This window comes from Lissotriton vulgaris, chromosome 5 (assembly GCF_964263255.1).
Source record: "Lissotriton vulgaris chromosome 5, aLisVul1.2, whole genome shotgun sequence".
In the NCBI taxonomy this organism is placed as follows: Eukaryota; Metazoa; Chordata; class Amphibia; order Caudata; family Salamandridae; genus Lissotriton; species Lissotriton vulgaris.
The window spans coordinates 665,415,044-665,442,944 of record NC_141693.1 but is presented as its reverse complement, the minus strand read 5'-3'; the positions used below and the strand labels follow the sequence as shown (position 1 = coordinate 665,442,944).

General features: G+C 52.6%; 1 protein-coding gene across 8 annotated transcripts in view; it reads left to right on the top strand.

Annotated features, from left to right (window-relative positions):
* The window catches only part of DLG5 (discs large MAGUK scaffold protein 5), a 1,254,082-nt gene that overhangs the window by 945,647 nt on the left and 280,534 nt on the right, over positions 1–27,901 (top strand). For all 8 annotated transcript variants that reach the window (XM_086922111.1, XM_086922103.1, XM_086922109.1 and 5 more), the window contains one exon: positions 16,051–16,247. In XM_086922111.1, the coding sequence (XP_086778237.1) occupies positions 16,051–16,247 (197 nt within the window). The remainder of the gene's footprint in view (positions 1–16,050; positions 16,248–27,901) is intronic.

Sequence of the window (27,901 nt, the reverse complement as noted above, 5' to 3'; positions counted from 1 at the left end):
GCATGCACTGGCATGGGTACCCCCTATCTCATGGTCCACTAAGCAATCCCTCACCCTAAGGGTATCTGAGGGTCTCCACCATAGGGAATCTCTACCTGTGGTGTGTTTTGGCAAAGTAAAAGGCTGGTGCTGGGATGGAGTACTGAAGTGAGGCTCCACTAATGTTGGGCTCAACTTCCTCCAATCACTATTCACCATATATGTCTTTCTTTCCAGGACTGAGTTGCAGTGTGCTCTCAGGGTCAACCTCTGGCTACCTAAAGCTGGAGGCTGAGTCCCTCTGTTTGGTTTACTGGAGGGACAGGTCGGGTTTGGGGCCCTTAGGTCCCAGGTTTGGCTGTGCCCAACAGTGTCCATCTGTGGGAGGTCCCTAACTAAGTTTAAGGGGGATCCCTCAGGGGTTTGTTTTATTTTCATCTGCCTAGGACTGCTAGCTTTGGTGCCCTTAATCTGCTGATTGGGGAGTTCTTTTGGACAGGGGCCCTTTGGGGTCCACCACTGGCCTCCCTGACCTCTGCAGCCCTGGGCTGACTGCGGCTTGGTAGAGAGGGGCAGGTTACCTGCTCCAGACTGGGTCCCACCTTGGAAGGGTCCCTGACATCAGGGGTTCTGCCAGGCTAGGCCTGACTACCTCTGGGGCAGTTTCTTCACAAGGGGTAAGATCAGTTCCCTGAGGAGGCTGATCCTTTCCTAAAGTCTGGTGGGAGGGAGATTTCTCTTCCTCCTCAATGCTCTCTGTTTGAGTGGAGTGATCCATAGTTTCAGGCTTCACAACACTATTATCTGTCTGAGTTTGGGCTGTGGCCATCACAGCCCCACCAACCTTTTCAGGAAGGGACTCAGTTTGGGTATGGGCTGTTACCATCACAGCCCTGCTAACCTTTTCAGGGAAGGAATCTGTCTGAGATTGGGCTGAGACTGGCACAACCCTCCTGACCTGTTCAGGGAGGACATCTTGGACTGGGGCTGTGGCCATCACAGCCCCACTAACCTTCCCATGCAGATTTACCATTTTAAAATGGGTTTCTTGCTCTACCTCAGCCCAGGCTGAGATCTCTAAATCATTCCCCAGTAGACAATCTACAGGCAAGTTTGATGACACTGCCACTCTCTTGGGACCAGTGACACCTCCCCAGCTGAGATTTACCACTGTCATGGGATGATCTCTCTGCACTCCATCAATGTTGGTCACCTGGTATGTGGCTCCAGGTAAAAGTTGCCTTGAGGGGACTAGGCTCTCAGTCACCATATTGATGCTAGCCCCTGTGTCTCTATAGGCCTCAACTTTCAGACCATTGATGAGGGGCTCCTGTCTGTACTTGTCCAAAGTGTTGGGACAAGCAGTGAAGTTGGCAAACCCCATGCCATTTTCACAAACAGGAGTATCTGTGATAGGGGACCTGGTTAGGCCAGAGTCCACCTGATTTCCCCAAGTATACCCAACCTAATTCTTGGGGGCACTCCCACCACCTGGGGGATTACTACTAGTAGTAACAGGAGGTGTTTGAGTATTACCTGGAGGAATATTTTCCTTATTGTTGGCCTTTGGGCAACTGCAGTCAGTTTTCCAATGGCCTACCTGTTTGCAGGCATGGCAGTAAGGGTTCTTTTGGGTATTGGAAGGATTCTGGGACCCAACCCCTTCAGAGGATTTTTGGGGCCCTTTTGTGGTTTGATCTGTAGATTTATTCCCACCCTTCTCTTGAGGCTTGGTTGATTCTTTCCTTTGGTCACCACCCTGGTTCTTAGGCCTATTCCTGGTTCTGACCCATTTGTCTGCCCTCTTACCCATTCTTGTGGAGAGGTCAGATCAGAGTCTACCAGGTGCTGGTGTAATAACTGGTTCTGACAATTATTTAAGACTTGCTCTCTCATAATTAGATTATACAATCCTGTGTAATCAGTAACCTTACTTCCCAGTAACCAGCCTTCCAAAGCCTTAGTGGCACAATCAACAAAGTCAGTCCAATCCTGAGACTGAGTTTTCTGGGTGTCTCTGAACATCAACCTGTACTGTTCAGTTGTTAAGCCAAACCCATCAATCAGTGCATTTTTCAGGACTTGGTAATCATTAGCATCCTCGTCTCTAACAGTGAGGAGCTTATCTCTACCTTTACCTTCAAAGGAGAGCCACAATATAGCTGCCCAGTGACTCTAGGGTACCTGCTGTACTTTGCAGGCCCTCTCCAGAGCAGTCATCCATTTGTGGATGTCATCTCCTACCTTATAGGAGGGCAATATTTTACTCAGGTGTCTATTGTCAAAACAATAGACACCTGATATAGTGGAGGGTCACTAATCACAGGGGTAGCTATTGTGTTCTCTCCTGTGATAGACATGCTTTCTAGTGAGGTGTAAGTGGTGCACTTACCTAAGCTATGGGTTTTCCTACTGATCCCTTGCTAAGAGTTGTAGTCAGGGTGTGCTACTCCCTTTCTACTACAACAACTGGATCTGAAAGAGACACGTTAGTGATAGATTCCTTACCTTAGAATATCCCCAGGCGTCAGACTGGATCCGGAAACTTTTGCGTAGCAGTACCCTTGCGCGTCGGTAGGCGTCGTCTGCGGCTCCACGTCCGTCGTCGGCGTCGTGGGCGCCGTGATGACGTCGTCTGAGTACTTAGACGCCGCCTCCGCGTGCTGACGTCAGTTCTTCTTTTTTCCGCGCCAGCCAGCGCAGATCTGGAAAGAGCAGTTCCCTAGTCACTTTTTGACTAAGTTTTAGTGATCTTTTGATCCATTTCGAAGTCTGTACAACTCCGACGGTGCCTGTTGGGATGCCCGGATTCAAGCATTGCGACGATTGCGACCGTACCATGTCGGTCATGGATCTCCACCGCCTGTGCCTGACGTGTTTTGGCGTCAACCATGACGACGAGGCCTGCCCAGACTGTCGGGCCCTTTCGAGGAAGGCCAGGCGGGAGCGGTCCCGCAGGCGATTCGAACTCCGGCAGTCGGCCCCGTGAGGTCCTGGTCCCACGGGAGGTCGAGGGACAGGTCGCGGGGACGGAGCCGTCACAGCTCCGGGAGTCGGCACCACTCCTCCGGGTCCAAGTCGTCAGGTAAGAAGCATAAGAAGTCGAAGAGACATCATCGCTCTTCTGACTCCCCCCGACGCTCGCTCGATGCGGCCGGGGGTTCGGGTGACACCGCCCACGCGGCTCCTCGGGAGTCGCGGGCGCCGCGTTCGGCCCCACACCCTCCGGTCCCTGGGCTGAACGCGACGCCGGAGGGAATTGAGCATTTCCTCATGGCCATGAGGTCCCTTTCTCCTTAGGGCCCAGTGAACCCGTTTGGGGGCCCTAGTGGGTCGGGGGCTTCGACCCCGACGCCGTTAGGTGCTTCGCCGCCGCCGCCGGACCCGGCGCCGCTGGACCCTCCTAGGGCGATGGATCGTCACTGGTGGACATTATGACCCCCCCGGCGTCGGTCCGTGTGGTGTCCCCTCTGGCGCCGTCCGACGCCGTTTGGAGATTTTAGCTTCTACGAACCGACCTCATATAATTACGACCCTGAGTCTCATGAGATGAGGGATGAGGAGGATTGGGAGGGGTCTGAGGACCCTCTGGCCAGAGAGTGCCAGTCTAACATGGACTGGGCAGGAGACCTTGGGGAGGCCAGTGGCCTGGACACCTCTCCAGACACTGGATTTGTCTCTCCTCCTACCGTGGCTTCGGAGGAGGGAGCTACCTATGGTGTGGTGTTGACGAGGGCTGCCAAGGCCTTAGGCCTTGAGCTCCCCGTCGCGGCCGTGAGGACTAACCTCCTCACTGAGGTCCTTAAGCCGCAGTCATGCTCCATGGAGCCTCTGCTGCCGTTTAATGAGGCCTTGACGGACGTTCTTTTGGGCACTTGTTCCAGGCCCGCTACGGGTTCGCCCGTAGATAAGAACGTGGCCAGACGCCACCGCCAGGCTCCGGGCGACCCATGTTTCCTGCCCTCCCACCCCACCCCCGAGAGTCTGGTCATCCAGGCCTCTAATTACCAGACCGCATTCCCGACGGCCCCGCCGGACAGGGGATCCAAGAGGTACGAGAACTATGGCAAGAAGATCTTCTCGTCCCTTAGTTTGGGACTGCGGTCTTCCAACACCGCATGCCTCTTGGGGCGCTACACACACTCTCTGTGGGAGATGGTGGCGGAAGTGCTGCCAGAGTGCCCGTTGGAGGTGCGGGCCAAACTCGGCCAAGCCCTTGTGGAGGGCCAGGATGTAGCCAAGTATTCAATCAGGTGTGGACTGGATACAACTGACTCGCTGGGCAGAGCGATGGCCACGACGGTGGCGGTACGACGCCACGCCTGGCTGAGATCCACAAATTTCTCGGCAGACGTCCAAAACACACTCATCGACATGCCGTTCGATGGCCGTCGCCTCTTTGACGACAAGGCAGACCACGCGCTTGAGTGCTTTAAGGACTCCAGGGCTACGGCCAAGTCCTTGGGCCTTTCGGCCCCGCGCCAGCAATCAGGTGCCTTTCGCTCCTTTCGTGGCCACGGAAGGGGCGTCCCCACACGTGCCGCCAGCCACTCGCCACAAACTGTCGTCCAGCGCGGCGGCGGCCGTGGAAACCGCCGCGGAGGCGGTCTGGGAAACAGGCGGAGTCAGTCCACACCTGCCCCCGCAGCATCCGCCTCTAAACCCTCCTAGTCCGTGCTTTTCGGCCCATGTGACGCCAGTGGGAGGCAGGGTTCGCCATCACCACTCTCACTGGCGCACTGTCACTTTGGACAGGTGGGTGCTGCAGATCGTCCGAAGGGGCTACTCCCTCCCCTTCGAGACGACCCCTCAAGCCATGCCACCGCAACACCACCGCGTATCGGGGGATCACTTGCGTCTCCTGCAGGGGGAAGTTTCGGCCCTCTTGGCCAAGGGGGCCATCGAGCGCGTTCCTGGGCCAGAAGTAGGAGGTGGTTGCTACTCCCACTACTTCCTGGTACCCAAGAAGGGCAAAGGGGGCCTATGCCCTATCTTGGATCTGAGGAACGTCAACGGCTTCCTCCGGAAGGAGAAGTTCAAAATGCTGACACTGACTCAGGTCTTGGCTGCCCTAGACCCAGGAGACTGGATGGTAGCGTTGGACTTGCAGGACGCGTATTTCCACATCCCCGTCCTGCCGGCCCACCGGCGTTACCTGCGGTTCACGGTAGGCCACGAGCACTTTCAGTTTACCGTGCTCCCCTTCGGCCTTACCATCGCCCCACGGGTGTTCACGAAGGTGATGGCGGTGTTCGCAGCTCATCTGCGCAGGTTAGGGGAGTCAGTCTTCCCCTACCTAGACGACTGGTTGTTGAAAACGGGCTCGCCCCAAACAGTCGTCAACCACCTCCAGACTACGGCGGATCTCCTGCACCAGCTGGGATTTTCCATCAATGTGCCGAAGTCGCACCTGTGCCCCTCTCAAAAGCTCCTCTTCATCGGAGCGGTTCTCGACTCGGCGCAGTTTCGGGTTTACCCGCCCGAACAGCGGGTTCGGGATATACAGGCTCTAAATCCGATCTTTGGGCCGTTATCCCGACTTTCGGTCAGGTTGACGCTGCGGCTTCTGGGGCTTATGGCCTCCTGCATCCTTCTGGTGCATCACACATGGTGGCAGATGCGGTCTCTGCAGTGGGACCTGAAGTTTCAGTGGGCCCAGCATCAGGGCAACCTGTCCGACCATGTCCTGATCTCGGAGGGCACTGCGAAACAGCTGCAGTGGTGTCTCACGGACCGCGATTGGGTCAACGGCAGATCCCTCTCCCTTCCCCAACCGGAGCATGTAGTTGTGACCGACGCGTCCCTCCAGGGCTGGGGAGGCCACTTGGGAGAGGCGGAGATCAGAGGACCCTGGTCTCCGGCGGAGTCCCGGCTCCATATCAATCTGTTGGAGCTGCGGGCGATTCGTCTGGCACTGAAGGCATTCCTCCCGTCTGTCCGAGGGAGTGCAGTGCAAGTGTTCACGGACAACACCACCGCCATGTGGTACTGCAACAAACAGGGCAGAGTGGGGTCGTGGACCCTCTGCCAGGAGGCTCTGCGCCTCTGGCAATGGCTGGAACATCAGGACGTGACTCTGATTGTTCAACACCTGGCAGGTTCTCTGAACGCCAGGGCGGACGAACTCAGCCGTCGGTGCTCGAGGGATCACGAATGGCGTCTGAACTCGGACGTGGCGCAAGGCCTCTTTCTGCGATGGGGAGAGCCTTGGTTAGATCTATTCGCCACCGAAGAGAACGCGCAATGTCATCAGTTCTGCGCGTTGGAATTTCCAAGGCGGCACTCGCTTGGAGACGCTTTTCGTCGCGAGTTGAGCTGCGGTCTGTTGTACGCCTTTCTGCCTATACCACTTCTGCCCAGAGTGCTGAAGATCAAGCGCGACCGGGCACAAGCCATCCTTGTGGCTCCGGACTGGGCACGAAGGTACTGGTATCCCGAGCTACTCAGTATGTCAGTCGATCCCCCGGTTCGTCTGCCTCTTCAGGAGGACCTTCTGTTGCAGCAGCAGGGGACGGTCCTCCACCCGAACCTGTCCAGTCTCCACCTCCATGCTTGGAGATTGAGCGGCGACAGTTGAGGCCATTTGACTTGCCTCGTGAAGTTTGCAACATCATTCTGGCAGCCAGGCATCCCTCCACAAAGTCAGTACACGCCTGCAGGTGGAACAGATTTGTGGCATGGTGCACAGCAAAGGCTGTGGATCCCCTCAATGCCCCTCTCTCTGAGGTTCTCCTCTTTCTTCTCTCTCTTGCCCAGCAGGGTTCTGCTCTGGGCACTGTCAAGGGCTATCTTTCGGCTCTTTCAGCCTTTCTGAGGCTGTCTGACTAACCTTCTATGTTCAAGTCCCCTATCGTTAATCGATTCCTGAAGGGCATCACTCATACCTTTCCTCCTGTTCCCTTCGTGATGCCTCAGTGGGACTTGAACCTGGTTCTAATGTTTCTGATGTGCGTTGCCTTTGAGCCACTTCACAACTGTCCTCTTCGCCTTCTTTCCTTGAAGACTGCCTTCCTGGTAGCCATCACCTCTGCCAGGAGAGTGAGTGAGCTCCAGGCTCTGTCTTGTAAGCCTCCTTTCCTTTCAGTCCATCCGGACAAGGTTGTATTACGGACAAGGCCCTCCTTCCTTCCCAAGGTAGTCACGGCCTTCCACATTGGGCAATCCATCACGTTGCCCACCTTCTTTCCGCCTCCGCACCCCTCGAGAGAGGAGGAGCGGCTCCACCGTCTGGACCCAAAACGTGCGCTCTCATTTTATCTGAATCGCACACAACAGTTCCGGGTGGATGATCAACTCTTTGTTGGGTACGTGGGCGCTAAGAAAGGGAAAGCGGTGCACAAGTGGACCATTTCCCGATGGATTATCTTGTGCATCCAGGCGTGTTACTCCTTGGCTAAGAAGGAACCCCCTGTTGGGCTGAGGGCTCATCCCACTTGAGCCACGGCCACTACTACTGCCTTGGGCCGAGGTGTGCCCTTGCAGGACATTTGCCGGGCAGCTACGTGGGCCTCGCTGCACACGTTTGCAAGACACTATTGCCTGGACAGTCAAGTCCGGAGGGACGGCTACTTTGGCCGTTCCGTCCTCCAGGACTTTCTGTTGTGATTATTGGTTCGCAGACCCACCACCACGGGGATGGTATTGCTGGGGTATCTATTCTAAGGTAAGGAATCTATCACTAACGTGTCTCTTTCAGATGCACAAGTTACTACTTGTGTAACGATATATCTGTAAGAGACATTAGTTAGTGATAGATTTCCTTACCGACCCACCCATCCTCCCCGTTCTGCGAACCGATATCTAGGGTTAAGGTCATCCCCTTTCAGGGCCCTAGTTTCTTGGCACCAGTGTTGGTTTTTGTCATGGCTCTGCGCTTCTGGCGCGGAAAAGCTGTGGCTAAGAACTGACGTCAGCACGCGGAGGCGGCGTCTAAGTACTCCGACGACGTCATCACGGCGCCCACAACACCGACGACGGACGCGGAGCCGCAGACGACGCCTACCGACGCGCAAGGGTACTGCTACGCAAAAGTTTCCGGATCCAGTCTGACGCCTGGGGATATTCTAAGGTAAGGAATCTATCACTAACTAATGTCTCTTACAGATATATCGTTACACAAGTAGTAACTTGTGCTTCAGTAGAACTCAGAGTATTTCTAAGCTTTGTTATATGTACCTATGGTACCTATGTGATCTTTCAAATGATATCTCAAGATTATATTTGGTAAAAACAACAGCAAGCTCAAATCCCAACCGCTGCACACCAATGTGAGAAGTTGGCCTGATATATGATGCTAACTAGTTCTAGTGATCACCTTGTATCAGTCCAAACAACCCTTATGGTGATTTGTTGTAAGTCAACCTTATAGACCAGCTATCCTAATGGTAGCATGGACAAAGCAGTCTTAGGCTAAACTCTTTTGACATGTGAAGCCAGCTGTTTTACCACATATAACCCCGTGAATACCAAATGAAAGGACACCACACAGGTAGTTATTAAAATAAACAAGATATTTATTAACTAACATACACCTCTGAACTCTTTATGAGGTCAGAGGGCTAAGCCCATGACAAGACTCTTAAGAAAAATACGTTAAGTTGCACAAGTTACAATGTTGCCCTAGGGGCGCAACAAACCATATACTAAACAAGTGGTATAAGGAAATCGATAGAAGGAATGGAGCTGTCCAGAGGCTGTAGGATCGCTGGGACTACACTACCCTAACCTTAGGTAAGTAGCAGGAGGCCCATGGGACGCGTGTGCAGAGTGTGAACTCACACACGAGATGCGTAACAAAGTCAATGGACAGTACAAATTACGAAAAAGTAAGTATTAGACAGTTCCGACTAGCTAGGACTAAAACGACTGTAAATCTGGACACTAGGAGAGTTAATCTACCCTTGAGCACCGAAATGCTCTTGTTACCTCACCCACAGGCTGCGGGTGCATAGGTGTCAAAGTGTGTCGGGTTTCCGCGTTGAAGTCTATGGAGCCTGGAAGAAAAGATGCTGCAGGCGGCCAGAAGGAAGATGGCCGGAGCGACCCAGGGGTGGATCGAGGAAGAGGAAGAGGAAGACCTGAAAGCAGAGGGGACAATGTTCACAGCCACTAGCCAGTGACTAGAGTAGAACCAGGAAGGAACCAGATGCTGTCGTCGCGATCAGGTGAAGAGTGGACGCTTGACTCTGCAGCCACGTGGACCAGGAGGTGTCTTGAAAGACCAGGATGGAGGCACGAGCTGTCCCACGCAGGCTCTCGCTGTCGGCGGTGTTGGTTCCGGATTCGGCGTCAACAGGCCCTGGCAAAGGCAACCCACGTGGTGAGTGGAAACGGCGTCTGGTGCGGACCAGGAGGGTCGGGGTGCTTCTCCTTTGCAGGGAAGCAGGGGCCAGTCTGGAGCAACCAGACCAGCGGTGTGGATTTCAAGGATCGTCGTCTAGGAGGCCACTAGCCAGCCGAAAAGTGACCAGACATCGCGTCGAACAGCAATCAAGCAAAAGGGCCCCACGCAGATCTCGTGGATGCTGGAGGGCGGATCTTCTGTGCAGGAGCTGCTCGGGGCTGGGGCTTCTCAATCCCCAAAGCACTTCGCTTCCAGCACGACTTCAGAGGCATCCTCGACGAAGTGCAGTTTCTCCAAGATGGCCAGTCCCACGTGTCTCGTCGCTCCCACGGATCTCAGCTGAGCCGCAGATGTAGGTAGAGGTCGGAGAGGTCTGGAAGTCCGGGTCTCGTCGGGCTCTGAAGTCTGAATCCACCAGGGAAGACGACAAAGTGAACCGCTGGAACGCTTGATGGTGCCTGCTTGTGCAGGGTGGTCACTCCTTGGCCACAAGGGAGATTTCTTCAGTCTTCTGTGGAGCAGAACGTTGAAGTCCAGAGTTTCTTCTTGTAGAGTTTCAAATCAGGATTAATCTAATTGGGAATGGGACCAGCTCCTACCTTTATTCTCCTAAAGGGGGCTGTACTATGACTAGGTCCCTCCTATGGGTGGGACCAGGAAAGGCGGTGGTTACATCCCCTATCCTTTGTCCGGTTTCGCTCCAGAGCTGGGGCTGGAGTGCCCCAGCAACTGGTTTGAACCGGTGTATGCACAGGGCACCTTGTGTGCGCCAGGCATGTCTCATTCCTTTCAGGCCTGTCCTACCTAATACACAAAACTCTGTCTGGGGTGGTGCTAGCACCTCCCAAGGCAGGAAACCCTTTTTCCAGGCCTCCCTCGCTGGAAGGACTCCCAGCAGCAGGAGGTCAGACTTGTGTCTGTGGTGGCAGCATCCATTTTGTGATGCTGAGGCTCGAGTTAACTTTAACCGGGGTTCACAGTTACATACATGTCGTGTCCTTCTAGAAGGGTGGAATGCTACCCCCGTCGCCAGAAGGGTGGAATGCTACCCCCGTCGCCAGAACTGGCGAGGGGGTAGTATTCCAATTCGTATGACACCTTACTCGACATGTTTTGATAATGCTATGCCAAAGTTAGCAATAACCGCGAGGATTATAATGCACTTGAGAGTATATTGTATAGCGTTATATTGGAAACTGCTAAAGGACTTGGTTCCGAAAGCTGCAGACAGGCTGAGCTCATGCTAGAGCACCATCTCACATAATTCCAAGCACTCTGCCGCCAGGATTGTTAAGGCCTGCCATAGGAGTTACTTATAGGAGGATATGTGTCCATTTTAGGTTTAGATATAGGTATACTATATCTAAAGCAAAGGGTGAATACACCACCTTGCCCCAGCTGATTGATCAGCCAGTTGTGTCAGATTTGGATGGCCAACCAGGGGTGGCATAATACATTACTGCAGCCCCTGGTAGGCCTTGGGTGCACTTATGCCCTGGGTACCTAAGGAACACTGTACAAGGACTTACAAGAGGTGACTCAATACCAATTAGTTATGTACCTAAGGTACATGGAGTCCATTTTAACAGATAGAGCAGGAAGCCTGGGGTCCTGAATAGCAGGATCCCAGGCCAACTAAGTCGAAAACCAGTTAAACACTAGGCAAAAAGTTGGGGGTAACCATAGTCAGATATCCACCTTCCTTCACGGGTAACGCGCTTTTATCGCTTCTTTCTATTAATATATGTATTAACTTGCATAATAACACTAATGCTGGTGATACTGTCTTTCAGATAAAACTGCAGACCTGAGACCCGTTGTTTAGTCAAGTTACCTTTCACAGTGTTAGCCCTGCAGTGCCTTGTAAGAGACAACAGAATCTAAAGTATTTACCTTCCCAAATTTGGTGCTAAGTAGATAAATAACTAGCTGTCCTCTAACCAGGCAGGGGATGGTCCTATTTTATTTACTGTCGCTGAGAGGAGAAGCACATACATTAAAGTGTAGGAGTTGGTTACTTCACATCCTTCAATTCTTAAAGTGAAACACCCGGCACTTCATAACTAGAGTGAGGTGAATATACATATGTTGTACCATTCATAGTGCTTACTTGTCACTTATTGCTTATTAACCTGCACAACTTCTTTCTAGCTACTGCTTCCAGCGTGAAGGTACCAGTCCGTGGAGTCTTGTTCTTCCCTGCCTTCCCTTGTTTTGTTCCCTCCTTTCCCTCCATATCACCATTGTGTTCTAGGGTTTGATAGACACAGAGGTGTAGGGGAGAAGGGTTTGGGCCAGTCTTCGGTTCCTGGCACTCCTGCGGAAAGTTCTCCTGGATCCTTACAGTTTGCCCATTCGGTCCTGCAGGACTTCCTCGTGTGAAATTGGTCCGTAAACCCATCTCCAGGGAGGTATTGCTTGGGTGTCTATTCTAAGGTAAGGACTCTGCAGCTAGATGTCTCTATCTGATAAATAAGTTACTTACCTTTGGTAACACCTTATCTGGTAGAGACTATCTAGCAGCAGATTCCATACCGACTCACCCATCCTACCTGCTGTGTGAACGGATTTCTAGGGACAGGGCTTTCCATTTTCAAGGCCCTTGTGTTCCACACCAGTGGTCAGTGTTCTTCGTGGCTTCTTGCTTCTGGCGTGGAAAGTCACGAAAAGTAACTGATCATGGCGCTTCTGGGTGGCGGCTATATAAGCACTGTGAACATCACTTCTGGTGCGAACAACACCAGCGACAGCAAGTGGAGCCAATCAACGCCATCTACCGGCACGCATGGTAAACGCTAGCAGAAATAAATCTGGGTCCATTATGACCCCTGTTAATAATTAAAAGGTAAAGATCTGCGGCCAGATAGAGGCCCTACCAGATAAGGAGTTACCCAAGGTAAGTAACTTGTTCTACGGGAATACCCTCCATGCTATGATCCACAAAAAAATCACCAGAAGGCTGCAGACCATTCAGAACTTGGCGGCCAGAATCACTCTCAACCTCCCACGCTGCACTCGCATCACACCACACCTGAAGGAGCTCCCTAATCACAAATGAGAACAATTCAAACTCTTCACCCACACTTTCAAGGCATCTACATCACAATGGCATCTGTTTTCACAAATGCCTGGATACCCTCCCGGGTGATTGTGCACATTACAAATCTGCATAGCGTAAGTGTTACCGTATGTCTCGGTGTCATTGAGGATAGCCGCATGACTGCTGAAAACCTAGAGCTCAGGTACCCATGTCTTTCTTCAGACTGTAGGGAAATGAAGAAAGCAAGAGCATTGCCTATCAAAGTTATCAGGAAAAGTGAACAAAAATTTTACTTGTACAATTATGTCCTATTCTGCCCGCATAAAAACATTGCTGTAGCTGCTTCATTCGACTATGTTGAGGATCGTTTCATTCTTTCGATTGCCAATTCACAAGTATCTAATTAATACTGCTAAAATATTCAAACTTTTCAATGCCATTGACAGTTTGAAAGGGAAAGAAAATCCTCAATTTAATCTTTATTCAGCAAGGTGGAAGAAAAAAAAACATGCAAAGTGTTTTTGCTGATTGTTTTTCAAACAGGACAACTTAGTCGGAGACATAATGGAAATGAAATACTCACACTGTTGCATTGTCATGAACCAAATCTTGCCTGTAGAACCTGTACACTGCAGATAAAATTGTTTTTCAAACAGGACAACTTAGTCGGAGACATAATGGAAATGAAATACTCACACTGTTGCATTGTCATGAACCAAATCTTGCCTGTAGAACCTGTACACTGCAGATAAAAACAAAAAACAACTCTTGCTCACACCTAGAATGCTGCTGGTTACTAACTTATTTGCTCATTTTGGGATGGCATTCTGGCGCTTCAAATTGCAAAGGCTTTAAACCCCCTATTAAAAAGTCAAACTTTTGCATCACCCACAGCCTTTCAGACTGTATTGTGGTGTTCTATACTTTGGCAGGCTACTTTTTTTTAAAGATTTTTAATAGTTATTATACAGGACAAAATATGCCTGCTGTCAAAACCACATCACAAATTTAACACATTGAAAAATCCCACCATTCCAGAGTTGAGATATCTCCTTTAAACCGCCCCACCCTGGTTTACTACTGCTAGTCTTTTCCTGTCCCCAGTCTCCTGATGCTTAAACAGTCGCAGGTCCCTCACTATGTACCACTGTATTTGCTCAAATGGCTCTAGTTGGGTCCCTGTGTACCTCGCTCAGTAACTCCTGATTTGTCCATGATTCTGAGGGCAGCCTCTGCCCTAGAAAATGGGCTGGTTCAGACTGAAACAATGGTTTACCCACTCTTTCACCCCTCCAGGGGGCGCCCGTCAAATGTGTCCAGTGTTTGTCAATGTCACTATTAGCGACCACCAGACCCAACCACAGCAAGGCACGTTTGCATGGGTGGGAGTCTGAGATGTGGAGCAGAACCAGTTTGGGGTTCCTTGGAAGCTTCCATCCCAAGACACATTCAAGAGTCGATAACACTGTGCCATAAAGGTGCCAGAACAGAGCAAACCCATACACTGTCTAAAAAGTCCCTGATGACTGCGGAGCACTGCACTCATGTTTGTGATTGCGTCGCCCACATTTGCCTCAACCCCCCCCCCCCCCCCCGTAATATAATACGATTGGTGTGAATATTCAGTTGAATGGCCTGGAATTGAGAGGCTATTACTGCTTCATGAGGGAAGCTAACGCCTCTCTCCAATCGTCATCAGGTGGGCCCAAGTACAACAACAATTCTGCCTGCAAGTGGGTGAATATGTCATGGGTGTTACCACTACAGTCTTAATTAAGAGGGTTTTTGAGGTAAGTAAGCAGGCGTTTGGCCTCCCACAGGTTTTACTCTGGTATGTAATCCAGATCTAAGATGTGGGAGGTGACTGTGTGCCTGATATGCCGGTAATGGTAGAACTGGGTGCGATGGGCATCTAACTCCATTTGCAGGTTGGCAAATGATTTCAAAGTGGAGTGGTGCATCAAGTCCCCCTAACTGGAAATGCCAATGAAGTCCCACCTCCCAAATCCCAATAGTTTGTGAACTTGGTTAAGCCACGTGCGTGACCATAGGGGGGGCAGGCGGAGTGGAGGTGGGTCTCACCAGTTATTAGATGGGAGCAGCCAAGGGTTCTGAGGGGCCCTGAATAGCAGTTGCTGGTGGGAGAGACTGCTGGATGGCCTGACTGGCTACTTTTAACACTTATAATAAAGCCCTGTTACAAAGTCTAACAATCTTTTGTCTTTCTGACATATGATTACAACACCCATATATCTCACTTATTAATGGGTGTACAAATTAGTTTGGTGATATTTGGCTACACTGCAGAAAATTTAGTATTGAACAGCCTGTGGTAGGTTCCAGAGCAATGCAGGAAAGACAGGAGTCAAAATGTTTGGGTCCCCACTATCCGTGTGTCCAATGTGTGGCCAATTAGAGGTGTTGGACCTATGCATACATAAAAAAAAGCACTGCTCCCCCTATCCACACTGAGGACAATAGGTGCTGACGCGGGAAAAGCTAGGAACATTTGGGTTTACTTGCACTATCAGGTCCTCTTCAAGAATGTTGCTTGTGGCCTCACGAGTTAAAAATGACATGACCAATTTAATTGCTGGAGCCATAAATGTTCACTCACTTGGCTTATTGCCAGGTCGGGTACCCAGAGCCGGTTTGGCAGGACTAAAAGTTTCCGCGAAATATGCTCTTGGGGAAGTGATGATGAGCAGATGGTGAGACACTCTATTCATTGTGTACTGCCATCCCTGAAGTGTGAATAAATAGATGTTTTGGCATTAGAAGGTTTGTGCAGACCCTTCATTTTTTAGGTGGGCTAGCATAAAAAAATAAGTGTTTTCCTTTTTCTCTACTATGGGAATTCTTGCTCACCGCTACACCAGACACCACTATACGAGAGATTACATCTATCTTGGCATTAAAGTAGAACTTAACCTGACAAGTTTGTGTAATTTCATTTAAATCTTTTGAGTAGAATTTGAATAGCTGTCTGGCAGGCTTTGAATGATACATTATTTTATATTTTTTTTATATAACTGAGTTTTGACTTGGTGTCAGTGAAATGTGCAAGTTCCTTAAATCAATTTGAATGTGAGATTTGCAAAATTTGGGAGTTTGGTGTGCTGGAAAATTTGTTAGGATCGTACCAAAGTGTACTGAACCTGCAATTGCATGAGCAACTTCTACTTATTTTACTATCAAAAACATGTTTAATATTTGAAACCCCATCATGGTTATTGACTCGTCTGTGCAGCTGATCTTTCTATTGCTGGCCTGCTGGGTTGTAGGCGCCTTTGACTGTGGGGTTTTTTTTCTTTGTATTTTGTCAATAAAACAGATTTAATACTAAAAACATTATTCTGGGACTTTCACCTGACAACAAGGAACTAATTAGCATGTGACTATACACCTTAAGATGCAATGACCATTGGTAGAGGTCTTTAATTTTCACTTTGTCAAATTCTAAACTGCATTTTGCACTGCAACAGAGCTTTAGTTGGAGATCTAGAATAATGCTCCAAGTAAAATGTTTATAAACGTGATCAGAATGATGTTCTTGGCTGACCAGCTATTTGTTCATTAGGTCCTGTTTGTACTAACAAAGTGTGTGTTTTCAAACAGATTTCTCAAGTGATGTAAGAAATATCTAGATATCAATCTAAGGTCTACTTTCCTGAATGTCTAATTTTAGGATTGACCAGGAATTCTACAGGAGACATAGCATGTCTGAGGTGAAAGATGACAGCAGTTCGAACAAAACTGTATCAGCAGCAGCTCGCCGTTCATTCTTTCGAAGGAAACACAAGCACAAACGTAGTGGTTCAAAAGATGGGAAGGATTTACTAGCATTGGACACCATTAGCACAGACTCAATCCCTTTCTTGGAAGGTAAGAGGGCAATAGTTTGTCAATCAGTTATAATCAAGTTTATTATAGACTGTGGTCTTCAAACTGCACTATGTAAAATGCACATTACATATTTGTTATTCTCTACACACTGATAAAACCAATTAAAATCATTTAGAATTCACTGCCTTTTATGAATAACACAAATCTACCCGTTGTGCAAATAACATGGCATGACAGATCGGTAGCTCCCAGCTTGCAAATGAGAAACTGATAGAGACATCTAGCTGCAGATTCCTCACCTTTGAACTTCCAGGCATCAGGCTGCATCCAGAAGATTTTTCTTAGCAGTACCCCTGCGCACCGGTAGGTGGCGTTAGTCAACTCCTTGAGACGTCAGCGTCTTCATTGATGTGGCGATGTCCGTCTCGTCGATATAGCTGCCACTCCAGCGCGCTGATGGCAGTTCTTTTTTTTTTTTTGCACCATCAGCACCGATCCGTTGAAGAGAACTACCCCCTGTCCATTTTTGACATACTTTTTACGACTTTTTGTCGACTTCGTTGGTATGTAGGTGTGTCATGTTGAGTAAGAAGACTTAAGGGTTCAAGCCTTGCGGCGCCTGTCACCACCCCATGTCGGTCACGGACCCCCATCTGGTTTGTCTCTGGTGCCTGAAGTGCGACCACGATTCAAAGTTGTGCTCAGACCTCTGGGCCATGGCGCCGAAGACTTTGAGGAAGCGGTCCCTAAAGCTTTTCACTGCCTGGCGTCCTGCACCTTGACGATCACCACGTCGGTCTCGATCCCGGTCCAGGTCTCAGTCGAGAGGATGGTCCGAGCACCGCTCCAGTGGGTCAAAGTCCTCTTCATCGAAGTCAGGTAAGAGTCACCACAAGAAATCAAAGCGTGCTTCAACTTCGCGCCACCTGTCTCGCGACTCAGCAGTGAAGCCTCGGTGCTGGAGGCCCCGCTCTGCGGAGCAAGCACCTGGGTCGACAACACGTTTCCCTCCCTTACTGGGAGCAAACCCCGCCCAGCTAAAAGAGTTTTAGGACGCCATATGCGCCATATTTAGGCGGCCTGCCCCTGTCAGCACTCCTTCAGGCCTTGCAAGCTCGGGAAATGGAAGGCTCCCCATGGTTCCTGTGCCGGCGGTCCCAATACCACGGCCTCTGAGTGGACCTGTTTCCAGGTGCAGCCCAACGCGGGTCGCACTACCTAAGTGACCTTCCCCTGCGCCTTGTCTGGCTCTGAGGCACTCAGCGTTGCCAGCACAGCCTCCCTGATTCTCATTCCTGACGTCACAAAGCCAGTTGGTCGTCCCCTGATGCTGAGACCGGAGCCGTATGGCTCCATGTCATTTACCCTGCCTTATTCTGAAGGTTTAGGGTTCGTGGAAGAGGACTGGGAGGGGTAGCAGGATCCCTTAGTAATCCTGCATCACCAGGATATGGACTGGTATGAGGAACTGGGTGATGCCAGTAGGTTGGACACTTCCCCAGATACAGGCATGTTTACCCCTCCTACCCTAGCCATGGAGGAGGGAGCATCTCTTGCTATGGTGATGCATAGGGCTGTGGAGGTTCTTGACCTGATGCTTCCTGCAGTGGCGGTCAAGACTAACGTCTTGACAGAGCAGAGGTCCTGCAGCCTGGAGTCTCGAGTTGGAAAGCCCTCCAGCCCTTTAACAAGGCCTGGGTACTTGGTCCAAACCTAGCACAGGAGCTCCTGTGAATAGGACGATCGTTCAGCGCCATCGCCCAGCACCGGACGACCCAACTTTCCTCACTACCCACCTTGACCCCGCCCCCCGCCCCCCAAAGCTTGGCGGTCCAGGCTTCCTTTTCCTGTGGTGTGTTCCCTTCCCCACCCCCGGACAGGGAATCCGAAAGACTGGAGAACTTTGGAACAAAATCTTTGTCTTCTACCAGTCTAGCCTTGCGTTCGGTGAACACTGCATGCCTTTGTGGCCGTTACTCCCATTTGATATGGGATACGATTGAACAAGTGCTGCCTAGGGTCTCGGAGGAGGACCGGGCCCTACTCTCTCAGGCCATCTTAGACAGGAGAGACGTTGCTAAGTTCGCAATCAGATGTGGCTTGGATCGACGGACTCACTAGGTAGAGCGATTTCCGCACCTGGTTGAGGACGTCTGGTTTTTCAGGGGATGTCCAGGCCAACCTCATAGACATGCCCTTTGATGGCTCCTGTCTCGTTGGAGACAAGGCAAATGCTGACCTTAAAAGCTTTAAAGATTTGGGCCTCCCTGCTACACCTAGCGTTTCGTTCCTCTTGTTACGGAATGGGCTACCAGTCGTGCCAACCCTATTCCGGCCAGAGGCACCCGCAAGTTCAGCAACCTCTGCGAGGTCGTGGAGGCGGCTCCCCTGGCCTTGTGGGTCGGGAACTAGAAGTCGGGCCAAGCCACTGCCCCCTCCTCCACCGCAAAACCTTCCCAGTCCGATCCTCCAGGATCACACTTGTCCAGTCTGGGGCAGGATACACCTTCACCTCCACAACTGGAGAGACCTAACATCGGACAGGTCGGTGTTGCAAATAGTCTGAAGGGGCTACTCCCTCCCCTTCTAGACTACTCCTCCACCTATGCCTCCAGTACACGATTGGCTGACGGAGGATCACTTTGCCTTACTTCGCAAACCTCTCTTGGCCAAGGTAGCTATAGAGAAGGTTACTGGGCCAGAAGTAGGCAGTGGTTGCTATTCCCGGTACTTTCTGATCCCGAAGAAGGACGGAGGCCTTCGCCCTGTTCTAGACCGAAGAATCCTCAACTACTTCCTGTGAAAGGAGAAATTCTAAATACTCACCGTGGCTCAGGTCCTGTCTGCCTTGAACCCGGGAGACTGGATGGTAGTGCTGGTCTAGCAGGACGTCTATTTTCATATCCCCATCCTGCCTGCCCGTCGTCGCTATCTGGGGTTTACGGTGGGCCACGAGCGCTTTCAGTTTCCCGTGCTCATCTTCGGCCTCACCAGTGCCCCTCAGGTGTTCACGAAGGTGATAGCGGTGGTCGCAGCCCACCTGTGGAGACCATGGGTTCCAGTCTTCCCCTACCTCGATGACTGGTTATTGAAGGAGGGCTCACCCCAAACAGTTGTCTCCCACCTCCAGACTACAGAGAACCTCCTGCATTTGTTGGGGTTGACTATCAATGTGCCGAAGTCACACCTGACTCCCTCCCAGACGCTCCCTTTCATTGGAGCAATTCTGGACACGGCGCAGTTTCAGGCCTATCCTCACGATCGACAAGTCCAGGATATTAAGGCTATGATACCGATGTTTCAGCCTCTATCCTGGATCTCAGTAAACATGACTCTGCGGGTGTTGGGCCTCATGGCCTCCTGCATCTTAGTTGTGACCCACGCACGGTGGTGCATGTGGGCTCTGCAGTGGGACCTGAAGTTCCAATGGGCACAGCATCGAGGAAATCTCACCGACCTGGTTCAGATATCGGAGGGCACTGCGAATGACGTGCAGTGGTAGCTAACGAACCGCGTTTGGTTCCAGGGCAGACTCCTATCCCTTCCCCACCCATACCTTACAGTAGTGATGGATTTGTCCCTTCTGGGATTGGGCGGCCATCTCGGAGAGGTGGAGATCAGTGGACTCTGGTTTCAGGCGGAAACCAAGCTCCATATCAATCTGTTGGAGCTGCTGGCAATCCGTCTGGCACTAAAAGCCTTTTTACGGTCAATAATAGGAAGGCTCGTTCAGGTTTTCACAGACAACACTACCGCCATGTGGTACTGCAACAAACAGGGCGGAGTGGGGTCGTGGACCTTATATTCAGAGGCCCTGCGCCTCTGAATTTGGCTGGAACAGCAGGGCATTTCCCTGGTGGTTCAACACCTGGCTGGTTCCCTGAACGCCAGGGCAGACGAGCTCAGACGAGAATGTCTTGCGGATCACGAATGGTGTCTCCATCCGGAGGTGGCACAAGGTCTCATTCAGCGGTGGGGAGAGCATTAGATGGATCTGGCCGCCTCCGAAAAGAACACGCAGTATCAGCAGTTTTGCATGCTGGTGTTTCCAAGGTGGCGCTCGCTCAGCAACGCTTTTCATCTTGAGTGGAGTTCAGGCCTCCTATACGCCTTCCTGCCCATGCCACTCCTGCCCAGAGTGCTCAAGAAGATCAGGAGAGACCGGTCACAAATACCAAACAGCTTTACCAAACAAAAAACTTTATTCCGTGGTTAGCTGGGTATTGGTTAAAATGTATGTGCAGGGAAATTTACCAACTCGATCCACGGGGTCCGGTTCGAGGAGATCGTTAGGTGCCTAGTGGGTGTTTGGCGTTGCGGGCGGTGTGCCATTGTCGCCACCACCCCCCTCCCGAGACCCATGAAGTGTGGATCTTTTAACATACAAACCACAGGTTCATCATAATTGTTCGAACCATTTTTCTGGTTTGTGTTTTTTTGCACCCATTTTTACACATAATTCTTTCTAACTGTCACGTCCTCTGGCTAGGGTGGGCCTTAGCGCGCCCATACCACCGAGGTACACAATTACATGGTCCTGACGAATGCCCAGTAATATCCATACACTTAAAGGGCAGAAACATGTTGACCCCACTTTAAAGGGGAAAACACCCAACACATTAGTTGGTAAATTTCCCTGCACATACATTTTAACCAATACCCAGCTAACCACGGAATAAAGTTTTTTGTTTGGTAAAGCTGTTTGGTATTTTTTAAACTCACTTTTTTTCGTACACCACTGTCACAAACAAATCCCGCTCCGCAGTAATCTGGCGTTGCAGCACACCATGGAGGCATTCGGCTTCTCCTGGTGGGCCCGATGATGAAGCATGTCACCACCCAGGGTGGTGAGTGAGGGCTTCCTAAAAATCCCTGAGTAATTCCTGCTCAGGTTGATCATACTTTCTTTTCAATTCTGTGCTGGATACAACTATCCCTATGTGGACACTCTTCTGTTGTTTATAACTATTACCTGGGGGACTGAGAGTGTCTCTTCCCTCTCTCTCTAGTTGTTGTTATCATTTTTGATCTTCTTCAAGTCGTTCTCGACTCTTCAGGTGCCGGTAGGAATGCCCGGGTTCAAACCCTGCTCGAAGTGTAGTCAACTGATGTTGAATACCGACCCCCATCACCGGTGTCTGCAATGCCTAGGCCTCGACCTCGACGACCGTTCCTGTTCCGACTGTCAAGCCCTGACGTCGAAGGCTAGACGGGAGCGGTCCCGCAAGCGGCTCGAGCTCCGGCCCCGCGCCATTCGAGGTCCCGGTCCCATGGGAGGTCGAGGGATCGGTCGCGGGGACGGAGCCCTCGCAGCTCCGGAAGTCGGCATCGGTCTTCTGGTTCCTCCTCAGATAAGAGGCATGAGAGGTCGGAGCTGCGTCATCGCTCCTCCGACCGCCCCCGATGCTCGCCCGACGCGGCTGCGGTTTTGGGTGGCACCACCCATGCGGCTCCGCAGAAGTCGCTAGCGCCGCATCCTGCCCCACACCTTCGGGTCCCTGAGCAAGATGCGACGCAGGAGCAGATCGAGCAGTACCTCATGGCCATGAGGTCGCTCTCTTCTCCACCGGGCCCCACAGCGCCTTCGGGCCCAGTGGGTGCTTTGGCACCGACGCCGCCGGTGGCCTCGGCCCCGGCGCCGCCGGCGGCTTCGTCCCCGGCGCCGCCGGCGACTTCGGTCCCGGCGCGCAGGCCCCAGCCGGATCCGGGTCAAAGCCGGTCGACCTCGCCGGCGCCGTCCCCAAGGGTGTCACCACCGGCGCCGACTTCGGTCGACGCCAGCCCCAGTCCTTCTGTCGATCCCGTTCAGCCGTCGACACGGCCCCGTTGGGCGCCGTACGAGACAGCTATGGGTACATTCTACTTTAATGAACAGGCCCCGATTGTTGATCCTGTCTACCAGGCATTGGGTGACGAAGAGGACTGGGAGGGGTCTGAGGACCCTCTGACACGGGAGAGTTAGGACCAAGCGGACTGGACAGAGGAGCTTGGGGAGGCCAGCGGCCTGGATATCTCTCCAGGCACTGGTTTTGTCTCCCCTCCTACCGTGGCTACGGAGGAGGGGGCAGCTTATAGCGTAGTTCTGAAGCGGGCGGCTAAGGTCTTGAACCTTACGCTCCCCTCAGCGGCCGTGAGGACTAATCTCCTCACCGAGGTCCTCAAACCCCAGTCAAGCTCGGTCGAGCCTCTGCTGCTGTTCAATGAGATCTTATGTGACGTTCTGTTGAACGTGGCCAGACGCTACCGCTCGGCTCCGGGTGACCCAAGCTTCCTGTCGACCCATCCAACCCCCCAGAGCCTGGTTATCCAGGCCTCTAACTCCCAGACCGCGTTCCCGTCGGCCCCTCCCGACAGGGAATCCAAGAGGTTTGAACAATTTGGCAAGAAAGTGTTCTCGTCCCTTAGTCTGGGACTGCGGTCAGTCAACACTGCATGCCTCTTGGGCCGCTACACCCACACCCTGTGGGACACAGTTGCGGACGTGCTGCCACAATGCCCTGAGGAGGTCAGGGCTAAACTCGCCCAAGCCCTAGTGGAGGGTCGAGATGCGGCACGGTACTCTATCCGGTGCGGACTGGATACCACCGATACACTAGGCAGAGCGATGGCGACGACAGTGGCGGTCCGACGCCACGCCTGGTTACGGTGCGCCAATTTTTTGGCCGATGTCCAGGCTACACTTCTGGACATGCCGTTTGATGGCCGTCGCCTGTTTGGCGACCAGGCAGACCACGCGCTTGAGCGCTTTAAGGACTCAAGGGCTACGGCCAAGTCATTGGGCCTCTCAGCCCCGCGCCAGCAAATGGGTGCCTTTCGCTCCTTTCGTGGCCAAGGAAGGGTCGTCCCCACATGGACCGCCAGCCACACGCCGCCTCAACAGAACCTTCAGCGCGGTGGCGGCCGTGGAAACCGCCGGGGAGGCGGACGGCGTCAAAGGCGAGGCCAGTCCGCACCCGCTCCCGCAGCATCCGCCTCAAAACCTTCCGAGTTTTCGGGCCCATGTGATGCCGGTGGGGGGCAAGGTCCGCCATCACCTCTTCCACTGGCGCACAGTCACATCGGACAGGTGGGTGCTGCAAATCGTCCGAAGGGGCTACTCCCTCCCCTTCGAGGCGACCCCTCCAGCCATGCCACCGCAGTACCACCGCGTGTCGGGGGACCACTTGTGACTTCTGCAGGAGGAAGTTACGGCCCTTTTGACCAGGGGGGACATCGAGCACGTTCCTGGGCCAGAAGTAGGGTGTGGTTGCTACTCCCACTACTTTCTGGTGCCCGGGAAGGGCAAAGGGGGCCTACGCCCTATCTTGGACCTACGGAACGTCAACGGCTTCCTCCAGAAGGAGAAGTTCAAGATGTTGACTTTGGCTCAGGTCTTGGCTGCCCTAGACCCGCAAGACTGGATGGTGGCGTTGGACTTGCAGGACGCCTACTTTCACATCACCGTCCTGCCGGCCCACCGGCGTTACCTGCTGTTCACTGTAGGCCTCGAGCACTTTCAGTTCACTGTGCTCCCCTTTGGCCTTACCAGCGCCCAACGGGTGTTTGCGAAAGTGATGGCGGTGGTCGCAGCTCATCTGCGCAGGTTAGGGGTTTCAGTCTTCCCCTACCTCGACGACTGGTTGTTGGAGGCGGGCTCGCCCCAAACAGTCGTCAATCACCTCCAGATTACGGCAGATCTCCTGCACCTGCTGGGGGTTTCCACCAACGTGCCGAAATCACACCTGTGCCCCTCCCAAAAGCTCCTCCTCATCTGAGCTGTTCTGGACTCGGCGCAGTTTCAGGTTTATCCTCCCAAGCAGCGAGTCCGGGATATTCAGGCTCTGATTCCGATCTTTCAGCCTTTATCCCGGGTTTCGGTCAGGTTGACGCTGCGGCTCCTGGGGCTGATGGCTTCCTGCATCCTTCTGGCACATCACGCCCGGTGGCGGATGTGGAATCTGCAGTGGGACCTGAAGTTTCAATGGGCCCAGCATCAGGGCAACCTGTCCGACCATGTCCTGATCTCGGAGGGCACTGCGAGACAGCTGCAGTGGTGGCTCACGGACTGCGATTGGGTCAACGGCTGATCCCTCTCCCTTCCCCAACCGGAGCACGTGGTTGTGACGGACGCGTCCCTCCAGGGCTGGGGTGGCCACATGGGAGAGGCGGAGATCAGAGGCCTCTGGTCTGCGGCGGAGTCCCAGCTCCATATCAACCTTCTGGAGCTGCGGGCGATTCGTCTGGCACTGAAGGCATTCCTCCCCTCTGTCAGAGGGAGTGCAGTGCAGGTGTTCACGGACAACACCACCGCCATGTGGTACTGCAACAAAGAGGGCGGTGTGGGTTCCTAGACCCTCTGTCAAGAGGCTCTGCGGCTCTGGCAGTGGCTGGAATATCAGGGCGTGACCCTGGTGGTTCACCAACTGGCAGGTTCTCTGAACGCCAGGGCGGACGAACTCAGCCGACGGTGCTCGATGGATCACGAATGGCGTCTGAACTCGGACGTGGCGCAAGGCATCTTTCTGCAGTGGGGAGAGCCTTGGTTAGATCTATACGCCACCGAAGAGAACGCGCAATGTCATCAGTTCTGCGCGTTGGAATTTCCAAGGCGGCACTCGCTCGGCGACGCATTTCGTCGCGAGTGGAGTTGCGGTCTGTTATACGCCTTTCCGCCTATACCACTTCTGCCCAGAGTGCTGAAGAAGATCAGGCGCGACCGGGCCCAAGTCATCCTTGTGGCTCCGGACTGGGCTCGAAGGTTCTGGTATCCCGACCTACTCAATATGTCAGTCGGTCCCCCGATCCGTCTGCCTCTTCAGGAGGACCTTCTGTCGCAGCAGCAGGGAACGGCCCTCCACCCGAACCTGTCCAGTCTCCACCTCCATGCTTGGAGATTGAGCGGCGGCAGTTGAGGCCATTTGACTTGCCTCCTGAAGTTTGTACTGTTATTCTGGCAGCCAGGCGTCCCTCCACTAAGTCGGTATACGCCTGCCGGTGGAACAAATTTGTGGCATGGTGCACAGCAAAGGCTGTGGATCCCCTTTCTGCCCCTCTCTCTGAAGTTCTTCTCTTCCTTCTTTCTCTTGCCCAGCAGGGCTCTGCTCTGGGCACTATCAAGGGCTACCTTTCTGCTCTTTCGGCCTTCCTAAGGCTGCCTGATCAACCTTCTTTGTTCAAGTCCCCTATAGTAACTCGTTTTTTGAAGGGCATCACACACGTTTCCACCTGTTCCCTTTGTGATGCCTCAGTGGGACTTGAACCTGGTTCTTACTTTCCTGATGTGCGCTCCCTTTGAGCCGCTTCATTCTTGTCCTCTCCGTCTTCTCACCTTGAAGACAGCTTTCCTGGTTGCCATCACCTCTGCCAGGAGAGTGAGTGAGCTCCAGGCTCTATCTTGCAAACCCCCTTTCCTGTCTGTGCATCCGGACAAAGTGGTGCTGCGTACGAAACCATCTTTCCTGCCCAAGGTAGTCTATGCTTTCCACATCGGGCAGTCCATCACCTTGCCCTCCTTCTTTCCGCCTCCGCACCCTTCAAAGGATGAAGAGCGGCTCCATTGTCTGGACCCAAAATGTGCGCTTTCATTTTATGTGGATCGCACACGCCAGTTCCGGGTGGATGACCAACTCTTTGTTGGTTACGTGGGTGCGAAGAAGGGACGGGCGGTGCATAAGCGGACCATCTCTCGGTGGGTCGTCTTATGCATCAAGGCGTGCTACTCCTTGGCTAGAAAGGAGCCTCCAGTTGGGCTGAGAGCCCATTCCACTCGGGCCACGTCGGCTACTACTGCCCTGGGCCGGGGAGTCCCCTGCAGGACATTTGCCAGGCGGCTACGTGGGCCTCGCTGCACACCTTTGCGAGGCACTACTGCCTGGACAGTCAAGTCCGGAGGGATGGCTTCTTTGGCTGTTCCGTCCTCCAGGACTTTCTGGTGTGAGTATTTGTTCGCAGACCCACCACCGGGGTTGGTATTGCTGGGGTATCTATTCTAAGGTAAGGAATCTAATACTAACCTGTTTCTTTCAGATGAACAAGTTACTTACCTTTGGTAACGATATATCTGTAAGAGACATTAGTTAGTGATAGATTCCTTACCGCCCCACCCATCCTCCCCGTTCTGCGAACTGATAACTAGGGTTATAGTCATCCCCTTTCAGGGCCCTAGTTTCATGGCACCTGTGAGAAGTTGGCCTGATATATAATGTTCACTATTCTAGTGAGCACTTTGTATCAGTCCAAACAACCCTTATGGTGATTGGTTGTAAGTCAACCTTATAGACCAGCTATCCTAGTAGCGTGGATACGAGCAGTCTTCGGGCTAAACTCTAGAGGGCGTGTTAAGCCAGCTGTTATACCATCACATATACCCCTTGAACACCAAGTGAAAGGACACCACACAAGTGTTATGAAAATAAACAGTGTATTTATTTAGATCACAACAGCCCTGTACTCTTTATGAGGACAGGGTACTAAGCACACAACAAAACTCTTACGAAAATACTTTAAGTTGCACAATTTACACAAATGCCCGAGGGGCACGAAAAACCATATACTATGGAAGTGGAATGCGAAATTACTAGCAGGTAAGTACTGTACTAATAGGCTTTGGAATCGCTAGGACTACGTTACTGAACCTTCAAATTACTAGTAGGAGGCCTAGGGGACTCGGATGCAGAGTGTGCACTCTCACGCGGGATGCGGGACAAAGTCTATGGGAGCTAGTAAAGACAAAGTTATTGTTCTCGGGCGAACCCGATAAGGTAGATCGAAAACGACAGTGGATCCTGACCCTTGGATAGTGAGGCTATGCTGGGGCACCGAAATGCCGAAGTTACCTAGCCCAGGGGCTGCAGATGCATAGGTCTCAAAAGACGTCGGGAATCCTCGTAGACGAACCAGGAGCCTGAAGGAAGAAGTTGCTGGCAGGCGACCAGTGAAGGTTTTTCGAGTGATCCAAGCCTGGATCGAAGACGGATGACACCTGAAAGCAGAGGGGCCCAAGTTCGTGACTACTAGCCAGTAGTCAGGTAGCACCAGGAGGGCACCGGATGGTAGTCACCTCGACTAGGTGAGTGGGCGACGCTGGGCTCTGCAGTCTCACGGACCAGGAGGCGTTGTCGGCGACCAGGATGGAGGTGCGAGCTGTCCCACAATGGATGATGCTGTCGACGTCGCTGGACCCAGGATTGGGGCAACAAGTCTTGGCAAATTCAAGCCCACGCGGTGGACCTAAAATGGCGTCTGGAGTGGACCAGGAGGGTCCGGGGTGCTCCTCTTTTGGAAGGGAGCAAGGGCCAGTCTGGAGCAACCAGACCAGCAGCAGTGATGTCGTCGGGCGTCGTTAAGAAGGCCACAAGCCAGCGGGCTAGTAGCCAAACAACGCTGTGAGCAGCAAAAAGCAGAAGGGCCCCACGCAGATCGTGGAGATGCTGGGAGGCTGGACTTCGGTGCTGGAGCTGCTCAGGGTCGGCGCTTCTCAGACCCCAAAGCACTCACCAGAGGATCCCTCGGCGGTCGTGCTGGATAGAAGTCGTGCAGTTCTGATGATGGCCGGTCCCTCGAGGTCTCGTCGCACCTACGGTTCTCAGCTTAGCTGTAGAGGTAGGTAGAGGTCAGAGGTGCCAGGGAAGCCGGGTCTCGTCGTGCTGGTCGGTCGGATTCCTGAGGAAGGACGTGCAGCAAACCGCAGAGTTCTTAGATGGTGCCTGCGGATG